This window comes from Haliotis cracherodii, unplaced genomic scaffold, assembly GCF_022045235.1.
Source record: "Haliotis cracherodii isolate W230 unplaced genomic scaffold, xgHalCrac1.p SCAF_13, whole genome shotgun sequence".
NCBI classification, from domain to species: Eukaryota; Metazoa; Mollusca; class Gastropoda; order Lepetellida; family Haliotidae; genus Haliotis; species Haliotis cracherodii.
The window spans coordinates 4,046,158-4,072,373 of record NW_027266268.1 but is presented as its reverse complement, the minus strand read 5'-3'; the positions used below and the strand labels follow the sequence as shown (position 1 = coordinate 4,072,373).

Genomic DNA, 26,216 nt, shown 5'->3' with positions numbered 1-26,216 from the left:
GAAGGCCCTATTGTTTAAACAGCCAGTCCATGTTTTGAAACACATTTCGCACTGTTGAATGTTTTAAGGTTGAATGGTTGTCTATAGTCTATGCTTTATCCATTGCTTGTAACGATTTCCGTCCAGGGGGTCCCAGTTTCACAATTCCTCTCACGTAGAGGGAAATTCGGCGTTTCTTATCGTTCAAACGCCTCAGTTTACGAGGTGTTTTCAAAATATGAATCAAACTAGACGCGTGGCGTTGACTCGGCATTCTCTTCAGACTGTTAGACTGATACAGTAGTGATGGGTATTTATGCCTAATCGTTCTGCTCACGATCGTCATCCTCCTCCTCGTCATCACCGTCGTTATCCTCTGCAACGCTATCAGATTCAGTCTCACTTTCTATTTCCGGCATATCCATCAAAGGCAGGATCTCTTTCATCTTGGGTTTTAGGAGGAGTTTGATTTTATTTTTGAGAACGGATTGTTCCGTGGAAGGATTCATGTCTCCCAGGTTGTATAGCATGTTTTGAAACAGAGGTGCCTCTTTAAAGTACGTGGTATATTCCATAGCATAGTTGAGAGTACTACGCACTAGATCCTCCCACCTCAGTTTCATTCTTCTCTCAATCCATTCTTGCGTTCGTCCCTGTCGCTTGTACTGTTTTTTCTGCAGTTTCATCTTGTCATGAAACGTATCGTACACCTGCTTCCAGATGCGTTGTAAGCCTACATTTTGCCACTCCTCGGCTTCCATATAAGTGAATGTTGTTTTCCCACGTGGAGGTTTGACGGCAAGACCACTGCCTTTCTGGGAAGAGGCTAGGTCGTCAAAGTCACTGTCATCGTCATCACTCTCGAGTCTGGCACGCTTTCTCTTAGGTTGAAGGCTATTGGCCGGACACCAGTGTTTGATATGTCGCTGCAGATCGTGCATGTTATCTATCAGCACCCCGCAATCTGCGCAAGCCGTGGCCATAGTCAATGATGTCTCACTACTCGTGTCTGAATCGGTTTCAATTGGCGTGAGCTGATGTTGGGGCAATCTCTCTTCTTGTGTCAGAGGACTATCCAGAGATTCTGTTGTAGTCAACTTCTCCCTACGCAGATCAGGTTCAGACTGTGCTGCTGTTCTCCTGTTTTCCTCATTTATGAGGTTAACATGCAGTCGATCCTTATCTTTGGTGGTAGGTTTTAGATCGATGGTGAGTTGTCCATAGGGTGTTTCAGCAACCTTTTCATACATAGCCATAAAGTGATCCATATGTTCGGGGAAAATTCTACGAGCGAAGAGTTTGATTTGCTGTTTATCTATTGGGGAATGAAACAGGGTGACATAATGCGCGTTCAAAGCAATGTCTCTCGATTCCTTACCTCTCGGAAACAGATTTTGTATCAAGAGAAAGATCAATACATTCTTGTGATGTGAGGTTTGAGTAAACAGCCGCGAAATACGCTTGTCGTGCTTTGCTTCGGCCAGGAAATCATCCAGGACCAACACGTTCTGTTGACGAGCATCAAAGTAATCCTCGTCCAAGATATCGTAGGGAATTCCTTTTACAAAGGTCAGCTGAGGCAGCTGCTCACCGAGGTCCTGATATAATGGCTGCCATTGAGTATAACACCAAACGATGCGGGTAGGTTGGGGTTGGATCAGGCCATGCCGGAGTACATGAGAGGTAAACACAGACTTTCCACAACCACTGGGTCCCACAACGAGCGCATTTGAGGGAATCAGGAACTTGAATTGTTCTCGAGGATCAGATATACATGGTAAATGAGGCAGCCACGAGTGGACTTGCGATGGCGGCGGCGGCGGCGGATGTGCTTGTAACGGCGGGTTGGCTTGACGCAGCGGCGGCGGTGGGTGGACTTGCGGCGGCGGCGGTGTTAGCGAGTGGGCTTGTAATGGCGGGTGGATTTGCGGCGGCGGTAGCGGATGGGCTTGCGGTGGCGGCGTTAGCGGGTGGGCTTGTAATGGCGAGTGGACTTGCGGCGGCGGGTGGGCTTGTAACGGCGGCGGTATGCTATGTTTATTTCTCCTGTGTCGTAACATGACATCTCTCCTTGAAAACATTTTTTCACAGTCCGGACAGGTGGCAACCCCCATGGTGATCCAAATACGGTGTGCGATTAGAGGGTATGAAGCTTTCTTTTATACCCTTGACTCTGTTGACGCTTCAAGGCAGCAAGTGCCCGTTCCACCACAGCCTTCACCTCCGACACATGTTGTATTTTCACGGGTTGGGGTGTTGTCTTCGATCCCTGTTTGGTTGTCATCGTTTTCATTTTAGGTGTTACCTGTCGACTTCTTGGTTGCTTGTGATTTCTTTCTCTGTTGTGATTTTCTCAACGTAGTCTTCCTAAATATATCTCTAGGGTCAAGTCTAATCTCTGATGCTTTCTTCATGTTGTTCACGTCCAATCCGTTTGCTGGCGAGAGTAAAACTGTTTATCGGGCTACACTACTGTAGAGTTTATACTGTCTTACACGTGCAGGGAATCTTGGAAGACACTCTTTTCTTCACAGCACACTTGTGAGTATGTTAAAAAAGTGATCATATTAGTATATAGTCTTCGTCATACTACACCCGTGAAGGTCCCGGGTTATAGAATCGACCTTCAGTAACCCATGCTTATCGGCGACTGACGACGGGGATCCATTGGTCAGTCTCGCCGACTCGGATGACACGTGCCATCGGTTCCTAGTTGCACAGATCGCTGCTCATGCTGTTGATCACTGGATTGTCTTGGCACTTATAAGTTGTCTATCTTTTTTCAAAATAGCACGTTCTGAAGTAAAAACTGTGCACATCATGTTACACGGTTAAAACTCAAACCGTAGGGCTTATTTGTCATCGCGTTAAATGGAAACGCTAGCGTTGAAACATCAACTATGCAAGTCGGGACAGGGCTGAATATTTCTTTACAAATGGTTCATAATAGTACGCAGTGCGGGGTGATTCGAAATCCGGCTGGCTTCAGCGTTATAGTCAATGCAGGGTGACGTGACGATCTCGTTCTTGCGCGCTAAATGTAATTAAACGACACCGCTAGCTTGCTGATTGTGAAGTCTTATCTTTTTTGTCTATATATTTTTTTCTATACAGGTTGTCTAACGTTCGTGGTGTACAACGTGTAGACCGTACAAGATGAATTTGATGCAGCTAGACGTACATTTTTTTCCCTACATTACCTGGCGTATATCGTGTTGACACAACCCGTCTCTATTGTGGTACTTATACTTTCAACACACACCCTGCATTCATCAAAACCAGGTCGCACGCTCTAGCGAGCGCGGGTTAAACGACGAGGCCACGTCAGTTGTCAAGCGCGCTCAATTCAAACTGGGCTGACGGGTACGGTCTGTCTATTCAAGGCAGCACGCTATACACATAGCTCTATTCATAACCTTTTACTTTTGTTTTCTTATGAATTCTTTTCTGTCTTATAAACACACACCTTTCATTCCCCCTCACCTGTGACGCGCTGTTGATGCATGAGTCATCCTATTCGATCACGTGACTTGGATCAACCAATCACCTTCGCATCCGCCTGGATCAACCGGATCAACCAAAAAAGGTTCCTGCGCCCTCACTATATACTACTTACCTAGGACAATGCATCATAGAATATTTCGGTAACTGCTCACCCTATTCGATGAAGTGCGTTGTATTACCAAACTTCGAGTGACCACATTTCTGGTAATCAGGGTTGATCGGATTCAGACCGAGTTAACCCGTGTTAAAGCAAACACAGGTTAGAGCAGTACCAAACAGAGAACACTTAAAATGCAGCCTTAGATATGTGTATAAAAAAATGGCTACCAGGAGACGGAGACACACAAGAGCCATGAACATTGCCATACACATATAAGAGGCTAACAAGAGTTCATCTGGGAATAGTGTCCCTTCGTGTGTTTGAACAGATGCAAAATCATCAAAGTTATATTATCGATTCTAAAGTATTTATATCAATAATCGAACGTTAAATTTCCCTGTCGCATATCAGAATACATGTTATGCTTCCATTACCTCGTTAATTATATTCAATAGAAGCTTTTATGATGACTGAATCAATAAATGAAATGTTAGCTTTAACGATGCCATCAACGAGTACCGCACCACGAGGGTTCAGGAGATATGGGCAACTTTGGTTACTGAAACATGACGTAAATGAGTTAATATGTGCAAATGAACATTGGTTAGCCAAGGTTGAATTGGGTTATACCTTGGTCAAAGAAGAGGTGTTAAACTGTGCATTGGGTTGCTAAAATTGATCAGCACGAATAATGTTAGATATCTTGCTTCATTGACGTGACATCCTCTTATTTCACACCTTGCAACTGGATGCAGGTGGATAGTCTCCCCATCCCCGCCTGCTTCTCTACCACACACCACCCTGCCTGTCTTCCAAACATCCCGCCTGTCTCTCTACCAAACACCCCGCCTGCTTCTCTACCAAACATCCCGCCTGCTTCTCTACCAAACGTCACGCCTGCTTCTCTACCAAACTTCCCGCCTGCCTGTCTACCAAACATCCCGCCTGTCTCTCTACCAAACGTCCCACCTGCCTGTCTACCAAACATCCCGCCTGCCTCTCTACCAAACACCCCGCCTGCCTGTCTACCAAACGTTTCGCCTGCCTGTCTACCAAACATCCCGCCTGTCTCTCTACCAAACATCCAGCCTGCCTGTCTACCAAACATCCCACCTGTCTCTCTACCAAACATCCAGCCTGCCTGTCTACCAAACATCCCGCCTGCCCCTCTACCAAACATCCCGCCTGCCTGACTACCAAACATCCAGCCTGCCTGTCTACCAAACATCGCGCCTGCCTGTCTACCAAATATCCCGCCTGACTGTCTACCAAACATCCCCCTTGCCTGTCTACCAAACATCCCTCCTGCTTCTCTACCAAACGTCCCGCCCGCTTCTCTACCAAACATCCCGCCTGCCAGTCCACCAAACATCCCGCCTGCTTCTCTAACAAACGTCCCGCCTGCCTGTCTACCAAACATACCGCCTGTCTCTCTACCAAACATCCCGCCTGCCTGTCTACCAAACATCCCGCCGGCCTGTCTACCAAACATCCCGCCTGCCTGTCTACCAAACATCGCGCCTGCCTCTCTACAAAACATATTGCCTGCCTCTCTACAGTTAGTGTTCACATATGTCTCCTTACATATACTTCCAAGCTTTGGCTGAAAATTTAATAATTATTTATTCTGGGCTAAACGCCGAGTCGACAATCGGCCAAAGATGTAAATGAAACAGCATGCGAAGACTCCTCCGTAAAATACAAAAAAAAATACTTGTACACATCCACGAGATAAACAAGGTGTGCATGAGGGATATGTTTTTTTAACTACCACACGTGAGTAGTAGAACTGTTTTGACATCCACAATAAAGTAAGAAACCCATTTCCATCTATTCTTCAATATGTCCCCACACCGGATATCTCAGTTCTCCATACGCGTTTTATTCATGGTACCAGGTTTACGGACAGCTCAGGAATGTGGGAAAAAATCTTTTCCAGTTCAAGGTGTTTTGAAATCACCACCGGGCCGTATAATCCCACAAAAAAAACACAACCTTTTACCTGTCTTATACAGTCTCAAAACGCGAGCGCGCTTCAGACACTTTAGACATTCAGACATTCTTGTCACGTAACAAATTAAAAATGAAAAAATAATTTCTCATTTATCATGTCACTATTCATTTTTGAAAATAGGGAAATTTAACTAATTTGGTATTTTTAAATTTTTGAAGAAAAGTCCAATTTATAAAAAAATGGCCTAAAGCTGATCGGGTTTTGGTTATGATCATTAAAGGTAACTTTAACTTTGAATGAATTAACAAACGTTAACATCAGACTGAGCCTTGGATCCTGGTTCTCTTTTCGCTGCAACATTTCCATGACATGCATAATCGTTTCCTTGCTGCACATTTCTTGAAGTCTTTTCATGTTATCAGCAAATATAGGAAGGAAGAGATCATCTCATTTTGGCGTAATTTTCCGAAAATAGCACCAACTGTTCAATATTCAGTTTTTCTTCTGTTTTATTTGTTTCCATAATGAGGATATGCATGGGCGGTTTTCTTTTACCTTCAGGATATTATTTTGAAGTTTTCGGAAACGTACTGTTAGTAAAACATTTTCTGAAAGATATCTGAATAAACGTGCAAACGTATCTCACGCAGAGAGGAAAGATTAATGAAAACAACAGACACCCACTTTCGATGCCGACACAACCCTCTTTGAACCTTAAAATAAAAATACATCTAAAAAAATATATAAAAATATGGCATTAAAATTTATAAATTCCACTGAGAAATATTTCATAATTTTCTCCGCCAGGTAAGGATTTAACAATCGATACATAGAAAAAACCATCCTTTTTCATTTAAGTATTTTAAAATAATTATTATTAAGCACGATTGTATGACTATATGATTACGGCGGAGTAAAACACTATACTTTCAGCAATGAACAGAGGCGAGATATTTAATTAATATAATTCGCAAAAAAAATAGTGTCTTCGATTATCCACTGTATTATATCATCATGAGATTATTTATCATAATAGATGCAATACCTTGAGAAGATTCAAAAACTAATTCGGTAGTTAAATGTCAAAATCCAAGGCATGTTTCCAGTCATGCTAAGCGCGCTACCATCCCTGACAGTATTTTTCCAGTCAATAACAGCGCCTTGTACATTTCACTTCTGCTTGCACGTCACGAGCGACCAGCCACCGTGGAAATTGAGGGGTGCAGTGTGATAAGCCCATTGTCATTTACGACAGCCACACCCCTGAATTGTGACAACACTGTAAAGCAATACGCTATCATACATGGCTAAGAAACATGTGTTTACGTGTGCTTCGAAGAAAACCACTGAGACAAGTGCGAAGAGGAAAGAGCTATTTTTAACGTAAAGTAATCTCAAGAGGCCCTGTTAGGGTTAGCTAGTTTCGCCTGCGAGAACGATCGTAACTCCCATGTTTATCATAGATCAATGACAACAGTTGTATTGCCAATAAAGGTCCCTCCAATGTGAAGGTTGGGAATACCAGAATGGGCTTTACACCTGGTGTCCATGTAGAGAATCAAACCAGGGCTTATGTGTGACGTGCGGACACTTTAACCACAAGGCTATCCCATCGATCCATCGTGCGACTATTTTCGTCCAAAGATAACAGTTCGTTATATTTATTTATTCCGAAACATAATGAATTTAGCACCTGATTGTGCTGAAAATAATTGAGCTCCTAAACATTACAAGAAGCTGCTGATTTCAAACCGAAGTTCCCCACAAGAGCGGCTAAAATGGATCGGGTGGCCAGGTTCGCTGACTTGGTTGATGACGTGTCATGGCGTGGATCGTTGCTCATGACTTCGGTCACCGGTTTGCATACTCCAGTTTACGACGTTGTAGAGCTTGATTGTTGCTGACTGCGGCGTACTACAACATTCACTCACGCATTCGAATAAAAAATGTTTTGCCTATGTGCAAAGACAATGAAAGAAAGGTGTCGTAGAAACAAATCAAATTACATTTTGTTAAATGCCGCTTTCTTCTTTTTGAAAACCTGAAAATGGTGAAAATCGAAAAGCATTATTTGACATTTACTTTCATCGCTATTTGGGAGCACGATGGGTATTCTGAAGCAGAAAAACATCCTTAGGACATCATGCCTGACTTAAGAGTATAGATTGGGGTTAACCAACGTCGGGTAGCCTAGTGGTTAAAGCGGTCGCTCGTCACGCCAAAGGCCCGGATTCTATTCTACACATGGGTACAATGAGTGCATACCATTTCTGGTGTTTCCCGAAGTGATATTGCTGGAATAGTACCTGAAGCAGCGTAAACCATTCTCACTCACTCGCTTAGGAGCTTTTAAGAGCGACCGTCGATGGAATATTGCTGAGTGCGTCGTTAAACAATATGCCGACTAAAGAGCGACCACGGAGGACTGGGTGGTCACAATGCATGAACATCGTACCCCAAAAACGTGAAACATTGCTCACGCTATCAACCATTGGTTTACCTGGGTCCATTTCGAGTGTTTACAGGCCGCCCTGATGAAGCATACTATTGCTGACTGGATCGGGTGATAACATTCACAAACCCAAAACAAGCCTCACTGATACTTTAGTCTAAGACTCACTGTGTCCCTCATCGACGGAAAGGCGGTGTTGCAATTCAGGATATATTTTAGTTTGATGATGTTGACAACCATTGTAATAGAGACGTCACAGTGACCCGGATTGACACCAGGATGTCACAGGCTATATAAACCAGGATGAGTATTCATTCTACAGTCTTCTATACTGCTATCGCAGAATCACTGCAGACTATCATTCAACGATGCTTACATTTCAACACACCTTGAAAGGCTTACTTCTGTTAGCCTGTCTCTATACCTGCTCAGGTAAGTTCTCTGTTTTACACAAAGGTAATAGGGCTAATTTTTTCTAAATGATTTATTGTAATTTGTATTCACTCAATCCTTTATCTAGTCTTCACAATGGACAGTAAAATAGTTAACATACAGTTAGCATGATAATCGAATTTAGTTGCCTAAAAATTACGACATTATTAAATATGAATTAAAACTATTAATAGATTCTGCATAATCCATGTTTTTCGTTTTCAAGCCTAAGTTACTAAGAGCTTTATCTTTATTTTCGTCCGGGTATTGATTTCTCGTTCAAGCCACGCCCTCTCTATCGTTAACAGGATCAGGTGTCTTTGTACAAAGCGATCTTAGCGCTATGGTGATCGCAACTACCATACATTTACAGAATTACAACAGTCGAAGCACTAAGTTTGTTTTGTACAACGGCACCCAGGTCTGTCTGTACCTGATGCGAACAAAAAAGATGTATTTGCTTTGTGCGGTTCAAGGTTCGCGTGGCAATGAAAGTGCGTCCACTCCCAAACTCACACTGACGAACGTTCATTTGTGTACTTACAGAAATTTGTCATTCTTCTGTTTTTTCTTTTACATTGCACAATTTATCACTATCAAATGCAAACGATTAAGCAAATAAATGACATTCATTCCGAAAAATCCCATTCGACCTACATGGAATTGAATATTAAAGGAACTATTATTTAATTCGGAAGCAAAGGTGGAATTATCAAATGATACTATTCTATGATTATTATATTTTATGTAACCATTATGATATTCAAATATTATAATATCATGATATATCTTTGTGAACATGGGGTTCTGGGTTCGAATTGGTCCAAAGCAACCTGTGTTGGTAGTGAGAGGTGACTAAATGGATCGGGTAGTCAGGCTGATTGTGATTCATAACGTGTATCGTTCCATGAAGACACGTACTCACTCAGAATGGTCATATCAAGATTTTATATATTTTCTCGTTATTTCAAGATTATTTCGAAAACTCGAATTTTCTATTTTTTTGTCGTAATTTCATTTTTCTCTTGAAATTTCGAGTTTTTGTCGTTACTTCGATTATTTTCTCGTTTTTTCAAGTTTAATTAAGAAACACGAATTCCGATTTTCTCTCTCGTTATTTCAAGCATATTTTCGACATTACGAGTTTTTCGCGTTACTTCGATTAATTTCTCGTTATTTCAAGATAATCTTTTTATTTCGAGACAATAATTGAAATAACGAGAAAATAATCGAAGTAGCGAGAAAAAACACGTAATTTCGAGAAAATGCTTGATATGCATCAACTAAGTCAGTGAGCCTCACCACCCGATCCCGTCAGTAGCCTCTTACGACTGGCATAGTCGCCTCTTATAACAAGCATGGGTTGCTGAAAACCTATTCTAACCCGGATCTTCACGGGTGGCGCGTCGCAATGAATGCGCGTCCACTTCCAAGCTCATAGTGACGAACATTCACTTGTGTTCTGATAGAAATTTATCATTAAATCCGATTAAATTAGAAAAAGTTACGTTGTGTGATTTTGATAATGCGCCTGCCGTTGCTCATGTCATCAACCACCAAGGAGAACACTATACAACCAGAACATTGCTGACTGGCGCACAACAAACAAACAAACATACTACACCTATTCATCTATTTCAACATATTCTCCCCTGTTATGAAACCGATTCCCGGCGAAGTAGCATGTTGCCATAGTAACCTCTAGTTGACGATCGTGTTTTCCAGGTGCTCCGTTGACGTGCAACCCTGTGAAGAGCGCAGAATGTTTCGCCAACTTCAGCCAAGAGATTATGAGGGTGGCTTTACCCCATCTGGCACAGAATATCAGCGTCGCAAACACAAACTTGTCCTTCGTCAGACAGCTGTGCAGGTAAATAAACACAACAAAAACAGACCATAACGGTATACAGATTATGACTAGGGTTAATATAACAGTAAGAGTTCTTATCAATATTGAGGAACCAGTGTTCAGACAGTCATATTAATTATTACTCGCTCATCTCACATTATTATTATTAGGGCTCCAAGCCGAAAGGCTGTAGAGCCCTATTGAAATCGTTCGATTTATTAGGGCTCCAAGCCGAAAGGCTGTAGAGCCCTATTGTAATCGTTCGATTTATTATTATTATTTATTATTATTATTATTATTATTATTTATTATTCCGCCGATTTTTGTACCAGGCCTAGCAAAATAACCACTTGCCTGGTTGTGTTCAAATTTTGTATGTGTATGTGGACTGTTGGGTACTAGTGCCCGCCAAAAACCCAAGGCCGTAGACCCAAAGGCCAAGGGCAGATAACTGAAAAACAAGTATTTTTTGACGATATATTTTGCCCTGCTGCTCCACAACCGTTTGTCCGTTTACTTTCAAACCTTGCATGTATCTGCTGCTTCAGTTCTTTGATATTTTTTGTTCTTTGACTTTGGTCATTGGTCACGTGGTTTGGCAGCCATATTGGATTCAAGGTTTTCACAGGGTTTTTTGGGCACCTGTCTTCAAATACTATCTCCTCTGAATCCAGTGCATCAAATGATTTCAAACTTTCTGAGAATTGTCTCCATACAGAACACAACAAATAAGCATAGCCATTTTTCGGTATCTTTTGTAGTTGCGGCCATATTGGATTTTGATTTTGATCATTTTTTTCACCGAAATTTTACTTTTAAGATCATAGCTTGTAAGGTTCTTGACAGAAACTATTGAAAGTTTGCATGAAACTTTGAGACTATATGCAGCTCATTTTGTCCTGGGTTGCATACTGAAAGCACCACTGCTTGGTGTGGTATTATTCGATTTAAGTAAAAAAATCAGACTTGAGTACAAATACTGAAGGAAGCGCCTCATAAATCTACTATAAACCCCCATTCACTGGCTTTGCAGATACCCTCGCGTTCTCCACAGCCTTGTTCAATATTATTTGTACTACCCTTGACGACCAGAGTTAGAATTGGCCTTTTTCAACCGATGCTTGTCTCAAGCGGCAACTATGCTTGTCACAGGAGGCGACTAATCGGATCGGGTGGTCAGACTCGCTTCAGACTTGATTCTTCATTTCTCAATTGCCAACTGCTACGGTACCTTATTTTTGACAGCGTTGTTTAAAGCAAACCATTTGCGGATTAGGATATGGTCGAGGTCGGAAATTGGTTTAGTACACTCTGGGAAACTGTGGCACAAGCCAATTTGGTAGCGGTAATGTCCTGCAAACCGTGACTATCTTTTGACGGAGTTGGTACAAGCAAACTATATGTGGATTCGAACATGGTCGAAGTCAAACATGGGTTAAGAACACACTGGGACACATGTGGTGATGTCTCACAAGCGGTTCATTACATTTGACGGCGTTGGTACAACCAAACCATTTTGGGATTCGAACATGGTCGAAGTCAAACATGGGTTAAGAACACACTGGGACACGTGTGGGGATGTCTCACAAGCGGTTCATTATATTTGATGGCGTTGGTACAACCAAACCATATGCGGATTCGAACATGGTCGAAGTCAAACATGGGTTAAGATCACACTGGGACACGTGTGGTGATGTCTCACAAACGGTTCATTATATTTGATGGCGTTGGTACAAGCAAACCATATGCGGATTCGAACATGGTCGAAGTCAAACATGGGTTAAGAACACACTGGGACACGTGTGGTGATGTCTCGCAAGCGGTTTATTACATATGATGGCGTTGGTACAACCAAACCATTTTGGGATTCGAACATGGTCGAAGTCAAACATGGGTTAAGATCACACTGGGACACGTGTGGTGATGTCTCACAAGCGGTTCATTACATTTGATGGTGTTGGTACAAGCAAACCATATGCGGATTCGAACATGGTCGAAGTCAAACATGGGTTAAGAACACACTGGGACACATGTGGCGATGTCATGCAAGTGGTTCCTTACATTTGATGGCATTGGTACAAACAAACCATTTGAGGATTCGAACATGGTCGAAGTTGGAAATTGGTTAAAACATCCTGGGACACCCAGGTCAATTTAGTAGTGGTGATGTCTCACAAGAGGTTCTTTACATTTGACGGCGCTGGTACAGGTAAACCCTTTGAGGATTCGAATATATGAACGAGGTGGGGAACAGGTTTAGCACTTTATCTCAGCAATGCGACAGGAACCCGGGGCCCGGACGAACGCAGAACGCTAACCCGTTTGACTGGAGCCCAACTGACAAAGAAGTTACGGCCTGTTAAAGAGTCACCAAGCCGAAAGGCTGAAGAGTCCCAGTGTTAGAGTTTGATTTAATATTATTATTATTCCGCCGATTTTTGTACCAGAGCTAGAAAAATAACCACTTGCTCGATTTTGTTCACATTTTGTGTGTGTATGTGGACCGTTGGGTACTAGTGCCCTCCAAAAATCCAAGGCCGTAGGACCAAAAGCCAAGGGCAGATAACTAAAAGAACAGAATATTTTGAAGATATGTTTCGCCCTATTGCTCAGCAACCGCTTATCCGATTACTTTGACACCTTTCATGTATCTGCTGCTTGAGCTGCTTGACATTTTTTGTTCTTTGACTTTGGTCATTGGTCACGTGGTTTGGCAGCCATTATGGATTCAAGGTTTCCACAGTGTTTTTTTGGGTACCTGTCTTTAAACGCAAAGAACTCCGAGTCCACTGCATGAAATGCTTTCAAACTTTTTGATAATTATCTCCATACATAACACATCAAACTTTAGTAGCCGATTTTGGAATTCTTTTTTAGTTACGGCCGTATTGAATTTTGATTTTGATCATTTTTTTCAACGAAATTTTGCTTTAAAGATCATATCTTGTAAGGTTCTCCACAGAAACTATTGCAAGTTTACATGAAGTTAGTGTGCCATATGCATCTCATTTATTGTTATTGGTTGTATGCTAAAAGTAACACCGTTTGGTGGTAAAATTTGATTTATATTGTGGACACCCCTGGAACACGCCAATTTCGTAGCGGCGATTTCCGGTGACTATCTTTTGACAGAGTTGGCACAAGCCAACCTTTTATGGATTCGAACATGTTCGAGGTCGGAAATGGTTTTAGAACAGACCTGGACATCCTGGCACATGCCATTTTCCTTTCGTCGATACCCTGCAAGTGGTGCCTACATTTGATGGATTTGGTTCAAGGAAACCCTTTGAGGATTCGAACATGGACGTTTGGACACAGTGTTTCTTGGAGCCCGCCATTGCTGCTTGCAGCTTTAATTATTATTATTATTATTTATTATTATTAGGGCTCCAAGCCGAAAGGCTGTAGAGCCCTATTGAAATCGTTCGATTTATTATTATTATTAGGGCTCCAAGCCGAAAGGCTGTAGAGCCCTATTGTAATCGTTCGATTTATTATTATTAGGGCTCCAAGCCGAAAGGCTGTAGAGCCCTATTGTAATCGTTCGATTTATTATTAGGGCTCCAAGCCGAAAGGCTGTAGAGCCCTATTGTAATCGTTCGATTTATTATTATTATTTATTAGGGCTCCAAGCCGAAAGGCTGTAGAGCCCTATTGTAATCGTTCGATTTATTATTATTATTATTATTATTATTTATTATTATTATTATTATTTATTATTCCGCCGATTTTTGTACCTGCCCTAGCAAAATAACCACTAGCTCGATTTTGTTCAAATTTTGTGTGTGTTTGTAGACCATTGGGTACTAGTGCCCGCCAGAAAGCCAAGGCCGTAAGCCCAAAGGCCAAGGGCAGATAACTGAAAAACAAGTATTTTTTGACGATATATTTTGCCCTGTTGCTCCACAACCGTTTGTCCGTTTACTTTCAAACCTTGCATGTATCTACTGCTTCAGTTGCTTGATAATTTTTGTTCTTTGACTTTGGTCATTGATCACGTGGTTTGGCAGCCATATTGGATTCAAGGTTTTGCCAGGGTTTTTTGGGCACCTGTCTTCAAATACTATCTCCTCTGAATCCACTGCATGAAATGATTTCAAACTTTCTGAGAATTGTCTCCATACAGAACACAACAAATTAGCATAGCCATTTTTCGATATCTTTTGTAGTTGCGGCCATATTTGATTTTGATTTTGATCATTTTTTTCACCGAAATTTTACTTTTAAGATCATAGCTTGTAAAGTTTGTGACAGAAACTATTGAAAGTTTGCATGAAACTTTGAGACTATATGCAGCTCATTTGGTCCTGGGTTGCATAATGAAAGCACCACTGCTTGGTGTGGTATTATTCGATTTAAGTAAAAAAATCAGACTTGAGTACAAATACTGAAGGAAGCGCCTCATAAATCTACTATAAACCCCCATTCACTGGCTTTGCAGATACCCTCGCGTTCTCCACAGCCTTGTTCAATATTATGTGTACTACCCTTGACGACCAGAGTTAGAATTGGCCTTTTTCAACCTATGCTTGTCTCAAGAGGCAACTATGCTTGTCACAGGAGGCGACTAATCGAATCGGGTGGTCCGACTCGCTTCAGACTTGATTCTTCATTTCTCAATTGCCAATTGCTACGGTACCTTATTTTTGACAGCGTTGTTTAAAGCAAACCATTTGCGGATTAGGATATGGTCGAGGTCGGAAATTGGTTTAGTACACTCTGGGAAACTGTGGCACTCGTAAATTTGGTAGCGGCAATGTCCTGCAAACCGTGACTATCTTTTGACGGAGTTGGTACAAGCAAACTATATGCGGATTCGAACATGGTCGAAGTCAAACATGGGTTAAGAACACACTGGGACACATGTGGTGATGTCTCACAAGCGGTTCATTACATTTGATGGCGTTGGTACAACCAAACCATTTGGGGATTCGAACATGGTCGAGGTCAAACATGGGTTAAGAACACACTAGGACACGTGTGGTGATGTCTCACAAGCGGTTCATTACATTTGATGGCATTGGTACAACCAAACCATATGCGGATTCGAACATGGTCAATGTCAAACATGTGTTAAGAACACACTGGGACACGTGTGGTGATGTCTCACAAGCGGTTTATTACATTTGATGGCGTTGGTACAACCAAACCATTTTGGGATTCGAACATGGTCGAAGTCAAACATGGGTTAAGAACACACTGGGACACATGTGGATGTCATGCAAGTGGTTCATTACATTTGATGGCATTGGTACAACCACACCATTTGAGGATTCGAACATGGTCGAAGTTGGAAATTGGTTTAAACATCCTGGGACACCCAGGTCAATGTAGTAGTGGTGATGTCTCACAAGAGGTTCTTTACATTTGACGGCGCTGGTACAGGTAAACCCTTTGAGGATTCGAATATATGAACGAGGTGGGAAACAGGTTTTAGCACTTTATCTCAACAATGCGACAGGAACCCGGGGCCCGGAGGAAAGCAGAACGATAATCCATTTGACTTGAGCCCAACTGACAAAGAAGTTACGGCCTGTTAAAGAGTCACCAAGCCGAAAGGCTGAAGAGTCCCAGTGTTAGCGTTTGATTTAATATTATTATTATTCCGCCGATTTTTGTACCAGAGCTAGAAAAATAACCACTGGCTCGATTATGTTCACATTTTGTGTGTGTATGTGGACCGGTGGGTACTGGTGCCCGCCCAAATCCCAAGGCCGTAGGCCCAAAGGCCAAGGGCAGATAACTAAAAGAAGAGAATATTTTGAAGATGTATTTCGCCCTATTGCTCCACAACCGCTTATCCGATTACGTTGAAACCTAGCATGTATCTGCTGCTTAAGCTGCTTGACATTTTTTGTTCTTTGACTTTGGTCATTGGTCACATGGTTTGGCAGCCATATTGGATTCAAGGTTTTTACAGTGTTTTTAGGGTACCTGTCTTCAAATGCAAACAACTTTGAGTCCACTCCATGAAATGCTTTCAAACTTTCTGATAATTGTCTCCATACATAACGCATCAAATGTTAATAGCCGATTTTGGATATCTTTTTTAGTTACGGTCGTATTGAATTTTTATTTTGATCATATTTTTCAACGAAATTTTGCTTTGAAGATCATATCTTGTAAGGTTCTCCACAGAAACTATTGCAAGTTTACATGAAGTTAGTGTGCCATATGCATCTCATTTATTGTTATTGGTTGTATGCTAAAAGTAACACCGCTTGGTGGTAATATTTGATCAATACTTGGGACACCCCTGGAACACGCCAATTTCGTAGCGGCGATTTCCGGTGACATCTTTAGACAGAGTTGGTACAAGCAAACCCTTTATGGATTCGAACATGTTCGAGGTGGGGAATGGTTTTAGAACAGACCTGGACACTCTGGTACACGCCAATTTCCTTGCGACGATACCCTGCAAGTGGTGCCTACATTTGACGGAGTTGGTTCAAGGAAACCCTTTGAGGATTCGAACAGGGACGTTTGGGCACAGTGTTACTTGGAGCCCGCCATTGCTGCTTGCAGCTTTAATTATTATTATTATTATTATTATTATTTATTATTCCGCCGATTTTTGTACCAGGCCTAGCAAAATAACCACTTGCCTGATTGTGTTCAAATTTTGTATGTGTATGTGGACCGTTGGGTACTAGTGCCCGCCAAAAATCCAAGGCCATAGGCCCAAAGGCCAAGGGCGGATAACTGAAAAACAAGTATTTTTTGACGATATATTTTGCCCTGCTGCTCCACAACCGTATGTCCGTTTACTTTCAAACCTTGCATGTATCTGCTGCTTCAGTTCTTTAATATTTTTTGTTCTTTGACTTTGGTCATTGGTCACGTGGTTTGGCAGCCATATTGGATTCAAGGTTTTGCCAAGGTTTTTTGGGCACCTGTCTTCAAATACTATCTCCTCTGAATCCACTGCATGAAATGATTTCAAACTTTCTGAGAATTGTCTCCATACAGAACACAACAAATTAGCATAGCCGTTTTTTTATATCTTTTTTAGTTGCGGCCATATTGGATTTTGATTTTGATAAATTTTTTCACCAAAATTTTACTTAAAAGATCATATCTTGTAAGGTTCTCCACAGAAACTATTGAAAGTTTGCATGAAGTTTTGATACTATATGTACCTCATTTTTTTTCTGGGTTGCATACTGAAAGCACCACCGCTTGGTGGTATTACTTCATTTTAGTAAAAGTTATTGAGTACAAATTGACTTGAGTACAAATACTGAAGGAAGCGCCTCATAAATCTACTATAAACCCCCATTCACTGGCTTTGCAGATACTCAAGCGTTCTCCACAGTCTTGTTCAATATTATGTGTACTACCCTTGACGACCAGAGTTAGAATTGGCCTTTTTCAACCGATGCTTGTCCTAAGAGGCAATTATGCTTGTCACAGGAGGCGACTAATCGGATCGGGTGGTCAGACTTGCTGACTTGATTCTTCATTTCTCAATTGCCAATTACTACAGTACCTTATTTTTGACGGCGTTGTTAAAAGCAAACCAATTGCGGATTAGATTATGGGAAACTGTGGCACACGCCAATTTGGTAGCGGCAATGTCCTGCAAACGGTGACTATCTTTTGACGGAGTTGGTACAACCAAACCATGTGCGAATTCGAACATGGTCGAAGTCAAACTTGGGTTAAGAATACACTGGGACACATGTCATGATGTCTCACAAGCGGTTAGTTACATTTAACGGCATTGGTACAACCAAACCATTTGGGGATTCGAACATGGCCGAAGTCAAACATGGGTTAAGAACACGCTGGGACACGTGTGGTGATGTCTCACAAGCGGTTCATTACATTTGATGGAGTTGGTACAAGCAAACCATATGCGGATTCGAACATGGTCGAAGTCAAACATGGGTTAAGAACACACTAGGACACGTGTGGTGATGTCTTGCAAGCGGTTCCTTACATTTGATGGCGTTGGTACAAGCAAACCATATGCGGATTCGAACATGGTCGAAGTCAAACATGGGTTAAGAACACACTGGGACACGTGTGGTGATGTCTCACAAGCGGTTCATTACATTTGATGGCGTTGGTACAAACAAACCATATGCGGATTCGAACATGGTCGAAGTCAAACATGGGTTAAGAACACACTGGGACACATGTTGCGATGTCTCACAAGCGGTTCATTACATTTGAGGGCGTTTGTACTAACAAACCATTTCAGGATTCGAACATGGTCGAAGTTGGAAATTGGTTAAAACATCCTGGGACACCCAGGTCAATTTAGTAGTGGTGATGTCTCACAAATGGTTCTTTACATTTGACGGCGTTGGTACAGGTAAACCCTTTGAGGATTCGAATATATGAACGAGGTGGGAAACAGATTTAGCACTTTATCTCAGCAATGCGACAGGAACCCGGGGCCCGGACGAACGCAGAACGCTAATCCGTTTGACTGGAGCCCAACTGACAAAGAAGTTACGGCCTGTTAAAGAGTCACCAAGCCGAAAGGCTGAAGAGTCCCAGTGTCAGCGTTTGATTTAATATTATTATTATTCCGCTGATTTTTGTACCAGGGCTAGAAAAATAACCACTGGCTCGATTTTGTTCACATTTTGTGTGTGTATGTGGACCTTTGGGTACTAGTGCCCGCCAAAAATCCAAGGCCGTAGGCCCAAAAGCCAAGGGCAGATAACTAAAAGAACAGAATATTTTGAAGATGTATTTCGCCCTATTGCTCAGCAACCGCTTATCCGATTACTTTGAAACCTTGCATGTATCTGATGCTTGAGCTGCTTGACATTTTTTGTTCTTTGACTTTGGTCATTGGTCTCGTGGTTTGGCAGCCATTATGGATTCAAGGTTTCCAGAGTGTTTTTGGGGTACCTGTCTTTAAACGCAAACAACTCCGAGTCCACTGCATGAAATGCTTTCAAACTTTTTGATAATTGTCTCCATACATAACACATCAAACTTTAGTAGCCGATTTTGGAATTCTTTTTAGTTACGGCCGTATTGAATTTTGATTTTGATCATTTTTTTTCATTGAAATTTTACTATAAATATCACATCTTGTAAGGTTCTCCACAGAAACTATTGATTGTTTTACATGAAGTAAGTGTGCTATATGTACCTCATTTTTTGTTCTTTGACTTTGGTCATTGGTCACATGGTTTGGCAGCCATTTTGGATTCAAGGTTTCCGCAGTGTTTATTGGGTACCTGTCTTTAAACGCAAACAACTCCGAGTCCACTGCATGAAATGCTTTCAAACTTTTTGATAATTGTCTCCATACATAATACATCAAACTTTAATAGCCGATTTTGGAATTCTTTTTTAGTTACGGAAGTATTGAATTTTGATTTTGATCATTTTTTTCAACGAAATTTTGTAAGGTTCTCCACAGAAACTATTGCAAGTTTACATGAAGTTAGTGTGCAATATGCATCTCATTTATTGTTGTTGGTTGTATGCTAAAAGTAACACCGCTTGGTGGTAATATTTGATTTATATTTGGGACACCCCTGGAACACGCCAATTTCGTAGCGGCGATTTCTGGTGACTATCTTTTGACAGAGTTGGAACAAGCCAGCCTTTTATGGATTCGAACATGTTCGAGGTCGGAAATGGTTTTAGAACAGACCTGGACACCCTGGCACACGCCATTTTCCTTGCAACAATACCCTGCAAGTGGTGCCTACATTTGACGGATTTGGTTCAAGGAAACCGTTTGAGGATTCGAACAGGGACGTTTGGGCACAGTGTTACTTGGAGCCCGCCATTGCTGCTTGCAGCTTTAATTATTATTTATTATTATTATTATTATTATTATTATTTATTATTCCGCCGATTTTTGTACCAGGCCTAGCAAAATAACCACTTGCCTGATTGTGTTCAAATTTTGTATGTGTATGTGGACTGTTGGGTACTAGTGCCCGCCAAAAATCCAAGGCCATAGGCCCAAAGGCCAAGGGCAGATAACTGAAAAACAAGTATTTTTTGACGATATATTTTGCCCTGCTGCTCCACAACCGTTTGTCCGTTTACTTTCAAACCTTGCATGTTTCTGCTGCTTCAGTTCTTTGATATTTTTTGTTCTTTGACTTTGGTCATTGATCACGTGGTTTGGCAGTAATATTGGATTCAAGGTTTTGCCAAGGTTTTTTGGGCACCTGTCTTCAAATTCTATCTCCTCTGAATCCACTGCATGAAATGATTTCAAACTTTCTGAGAATTGTCTCCATACAGAACACAACAAATTAGCATAGCCGTTTTTTTATATCTTTTTTAGTTGCGGCCATATTGGATTTTGATTTTGATAATTTTTTTCACCAAAATTTTACTTTAAAGATCATATCTTGTAAGGTTCTCCACAGAAACTATTGAAAGTTTGCATGAAGTTTTGATACTATATGTACCTCATTTTTTTTCTGGGTTGCATACTGAAAGCACTACCGCTTGGTGGTATTACTTGATTTTAGTAAAAGTTATTGAGTACAAATTGACTTGAGTACAAATACTGAAGGAAGCGCCTCATAAATCTACTATAAACCCCCATTCACTGGCTTTGCAGATACTCAAGCGTTCTCCACAGTCTTGTTCAATATTATGTGTACTACCCTTGACGACCAGAGTTAGAATTGGCCTTTTTCAACCGATGCTTGTCCTAAGAGGCAACTATGCTTGTCACAGGAGGCGACTAATCGGATCGGGTGGTCAGACTTGCTGACTTGATTCTTCATTTCTCAATTGCCAATTACTACAGTACCTTATTTTTGACGGCGTTGTTAAAAGCAAACCATTTGCGGATTAGAATATGGGAAACTGTGGCACACGCCAATTTGGTAGCGGCAATGTCCTGCAAACGGTGACTATCTTTTGACGGAGTTGGTACAAGCAAACTATATGCGGATTCGAACATGGTCGAAGTCAAACATGAGTTAAGAACACACTGGGACACGTGTGGTGATGTCTCACAAGCGGTTCATTACATTTGATGGCGTTGGTACAAGCAAACCATATGCGGATTCGAACATGGTCGAAGTCAAACATGAGTTAAAAACACACTGGGACACATGTGGTGATGTCTCACAAGCGGTTCATTACATTTGATGGCGTTGGTACAAGCAAACCATTTTGGGATTCGAACATGGTCGAAGTCAAACATGGGTTAAGAACACCCTGGACACGCGTGGTGATGTCTCACAAGCGGTTTACTACATTTGATGGCGTTGGTACAAGCAAACCATATGCGGATTCGAACATGGCCGAAGTCAAACATGGGTTAAGAAGACACTGGGACACATGTGGCGATGTCTTGCAAGTGGTTCCTTACATTTGATGGCGTTGGTACAAACAAACCATTTGAGGATTCGAACATGGTCGAAGTTGGAAATCGGTTAAAACATCCTGGGACACCCAGGTCAATTTAGTAGTGCTGATGTCTCACAAGAGGTTCTTTACATTTGATGGCGTTGGTACAAGCAAACCATTTGGGGATTCGAACATTGTCGAAGTCAAACATGGGTTAAGAAAACACTGGGACACGTGTGGTGATGTCTCACAAGCGGTTCATTACATTTGATGGCGTTGGTACAATCAAACAATATGCGGATTCGAACATGGTCGAAGTCAAACATGGGTTAAGAACACACTGGGACACATGTGGCGATGTCTCACAAGCGGTTCATTACATTTGATGGCGTTTGTACTAACAAACCATTTCAGGATTCGAACATGGGCGAAGTTGGAAATTGGTTAAAACATCCTGGGACACCAGGTCAATTTAGTAGTGGTGATGTCTCACAAGAGGTTCTTTACATTTGACGGCGTTGGTACAGGTAAACCCTTTGAGGATTCGAATATATGAACGAGGTGGGAAACAGATTTAGCACTTTATCTCAGCAATGCGACAGGAACCCGGAGCCCGGACGAACGCAGAACGCTAATCCATTTGACTGGAGCCCAACTGACAAAGAAGTTACAGCCTGTTAAAGAGTCACCAAGCCGAAAGGCTGAAGAGTCCCAGTGTTAGCGTTTGATTTAATATTATTATTATTCCGCTGATTTTTGTACCAGAGCTAGAAAAATAACCACTGGCTCGATTTTGTTCACATTTTGTGTGTGTATGTGGACCTTTGGGTACTAGTGCCCGCCAAAAACCCAAGGCTGTAGGCCTAAAAGCCAAGGGCAGATAACTAAAAGAACAGAATATTTTGAAGATGTATTTCGCCCTATTGCTCAGCAACCGCTTATCCGATTACTTTGAAACCTTGCATGTATCTCCTGCTTGAGCTGCTTGACATTTTTTGTACTTTGACTTTGGTCATTGGTCTCGTGGTTTGGCAGCCATTATGGATTCAAGGTTTCCACAGTGTTTTTTGGGTACCTGTCTTTAAACGCAAACAACTCCGAGTCCACTGCATGAAATGCTTTCAAACTTTTTGATAATTGTCTCCATACATAACACATCAAACTTTAGTAGCCGATTTTGGAATTCTTTTTTAGTTACGGCCGTATTGAATTTTGATTTTGATCATTTTTTTTCATCGAAATTTTACTATAAATATCACATCTTGTAAGGTTCTCCACAGAAACTATTGATTGTTTTACATGAAGTAAGTGTGCTATATGTACCTCATTTTTTGTTCTTTGACTTTGGTCATTGGTCACGTTGTTTGGCAGCCATTATGGATTCAAGGTTTCCGCAGTGTTTATTGGGTACCTGTCTTTAAACGCAAACAACTCCGAGTCCACAGCATGAAATGCTTTCAAACTTTTTGATAATTGTCTCCATACATAACACATCAAACTTTAATAGCCGATTTTGGAATTCTTTTTTAGTTACGGACGTATTGAATTTTGATTTTGATCATTTTTTTCATCGAAATTTAGTAAGGTTCTCCACAGAAACTATTGCAAGTTTACATGAAGTTAGTGTGCAATATGCATCTCATTTATTGTTGTTGGTTGTATGCTAAAAGTAACACCGCTTGGTGGTAATATTTGATTTATATTTGGGACACCCCTGGAACACGCCGATTTCGTAGCGGCGATTTCCGGTGACTATCTTTTGACAGAGTTGGAACAAGCCAACCTTTTATGGATTCGAACATGTTCGAGGTCGGAAATGGTTTTAGAACACACCTGGACACCCTGGAACACGCCATTTTCCTTGCGACAATACCCTGCAAGTGGTGCCTACATTTGACGGATTTGGTTCAAGGAAACAGGGACGAACAGGGACGTTTGGGCACAGTGTTACTTGGAGCCCGCCATTGCTGCTTGCAGCTTTAATTATTATTATTATTATTTATTAGGGCTCCAAGCCGAAAGGCTGTAGAGCCCTATTGTAATCGTTCGATTTATTATTATTATTATTATTATTATTATTTATTATTATTATTATTTATTATTCCGCCGATTTTTGTACCTGCCCTAGCAAAATAACCACTTGCTCGATTTTGTTCAAATTTTGTGTGTGTTTGTAGACCATTGGGTACTAGTGCCCGCCAAAAAGCCAAGGCCGTAGGCCCAAAGGCCAAGGGCAGATAACTGAAAAACAAGTATTTTTTGACGATATATTTTGCCCTGTTGCTCCACAACCGTTTGTCCGTTTACTTTCAAACCTTGCATGTATCTACTGCTTCGGTTGCTTGACAATTTTTGTTCTTTGACTTTGGTCATTGATCACGTGGTTTGGCAGCCATATTGGTATCAAGGTTTTGCCAGGGTTTTTTGGGCACCTGTCTTCAAATACTATCTCCTCTGAATCCACTGCATGAAATGATTTCAAACTTTCTGAGAATTGTCTCCATACAGAACACAACAAATTAGCATAGCCATTTTTCGATATCTTTTGTAGTTGCGGCCATATTGGATTTTGATTTTGATCATTTTTTTCACCGAAATTTTACTTTTAAGATCATAGCTTGTACGGTTCTTGACAGAAACTATTGAAAGTTTGCATGAAACTTTGAGACTATATGCAGCTCATTTTGTCCTGGGTTGCATACTGAAAGCATCACTGCTTGGTGTGGTATTATTCGATTTAAGTACAAAAATCAGACTTGAGTACAAATACTGAAGGAAGCGCCTCATAAATCTACTATAAACCCCTACTCACTGGCTTTGCAGATACCCTCGCGTTCTCCACAGCCTTGTTCAATATTATGTGTACTACCCTTGACGACCAGAGTTAGAATTGGCCTTTTTCAACCTATGCTTGTCTCAAGAGGCAACTATGCTTGTCACAGGAGGCGACTAATCAGATCAGGTGGTCATACTCGCTTGATTCTTCATTTCTCAATTGCCAATTGCTACGGTACCTTATTTTTGTCGGCGTTGTTTAAAGCAAACCATTTGCGGATTAGGATATGGTCGAGGTCGGAAATTGGTTTAGTACACACTGGGAAACTGTGGCACACGTAAATTTGGTAGCGGTAATGTCCTGCAAACCGTGACTATCTTTTGACGGAGTTGGTACAAGCAAACTATATGCGGATTCGAACATGGTCGAAGTCAAACATGGGTTAAGAACACACTGGGACACATGTGGTGATGTCTCACAAGCGGTTCATTACATTTGACGGCGTTGGTACAACCAAACCATTTTGGGATTCGAACATGGTCGAAGTCAAACATGTGTTAAGAACACACTGGGACACGTGTGGTGATGTTTCACAAGCGGTTTATTACATTTGATGGCGTTGGTACAACCAAACCATTTTGGGATTCGAACATGGTCGAAGTCAAACATGGGTTAAGATCACACTGGGACACGTGTGGTGATGTCTCACAAACGGTTCATTACATTTGATGGCGTTGGTACAAGCAAACCATATGCGGATTCGAACATGGTCGAAGTCAAACATGGGTTAAGATCACACTGGGACACGTGTGGTGATGTCTCACAAACGGTTCCTTACATTTGATGGCATTGGTACAAACAAATCATTTGAGGATTCGAACATGGTCGAAGTTGGAAATTGGTTAAAACATCCTGGGACACCCGGGTCAATTTAGTAGTGGTGATGTCTCACAAGAGGTTCTTTACATTTGACGTCGCTGGTACAGGTAAACCCTTTGAGGATTCGAATATATGAACGAGGTGGGGAACAGGTTTAGCACTTTATCTCAGCAATGCGACAGGAACCCGGGGCCCGGACGAACGCAGAACGTTAATCCGTTTGACTGGAGCCCAACTGACAAAGAAGTTACGGCCTGTTAAAGTGTCACCAAGCCGAATGGCTGAAGAGTCCCAGTGTTAGCGTTTGATTTAATATTATTATTATTCCGCTGATTTTTGTACCAGAGCTAGAAAAATAACCTCTTGCTCGATTTTGTTCACATTTTGTGTGTGTATGTGGACCGTTGGGTACTAGTGCCCTCCAAAAACCCAAGGCCGTAGGCCCAAAAGCCAAGGGCAGATAACTAAAAGAACAGAATATTTTGAAGATATGTTGAAGATATTGCTCAGCAACCGCTTATCCGATTACTTTGAAACCTTGCATGTATCTGATGCTTGAGCTGCTTGACATGTTTTGTTCTTTGACTTTGGTCATTGGTCACGTGGTTTGGCAGCCATTATGGATTCAAGGTTTCCACAGTGTTTTTTTGGGTACCTGTCTTTAAACGCAAAGAACTCCGAGTCCACTGCATGAAATGCTTTCAAACTTTTTGATAATTATCTCCATACATAACACATCAAACTTTAGTAGCCGATTTTGGAATTCTATTTTAGTTACGGCCGTATTGAATTTTGATTTTGATAATTCTTTTTCAACGAAATTTTGCTTTAAAGATCATATCTTGTAAGGTTCTCCACAGAAACTATTGCAAGTTTACATGAAGTTAGTGTGCCCATATGCATCTCATTTATTGTTATTGGTTGTATGCTAAAAGTAACACCGCTTGGTGGTCATATTTGATTTATATTTGGGACACCCCTGGAACACGCCAATTT

At 41.4% G+C, this 26,216-nt stretch overlaps 2 protein-coding genes across 2 annotated transcripts in view; one reads left to right on the top strand and one right to left on the bottom strand.

The window, feature by feature from the left end:
* Nucleotides 1–4,310: 4,310 nt before the first annotated feature.
* Nucleotides 4,311–5,099, bottom strand: LOC139459410 (antho-RFamide neuropeptides type 1-like). Its single transcript, XM_071240863.1, has one exon. It carries the CDS (start codon nucleotides 5,097–5,099, stop codon nucleotides 4,311–4,313), a length of 789 nt encoding a protein of 262 aa, XP_071096964.1.
* A 3,208-nt stretch (nucleotides 5,100–8,307) lies between these two features.
* The window catches only part of LOC139459519 (uncharacterized), a 37,246-nt gene continuing 19,337 nt past the window's right edge, over nucleotides 8,308–26,216 (top strand). The window contains exons 1-2 of the mRNA XM_071241035.1: nucleotides 8,308–8,421; nucleotides 10,147–10,291. Of these exons, the coding sequence (XP_071097136.1) occupies nucleotides 8,358–8,421; nucleotides 10,147–10,291 (209 nt within the window). The 5' untranslated portion in view covers nucleotides 8,308–8,357. The remainder of the gene's footprint in view (nucleotides 8,422–10,146; nucleotides 10,292–26,216) is intronic.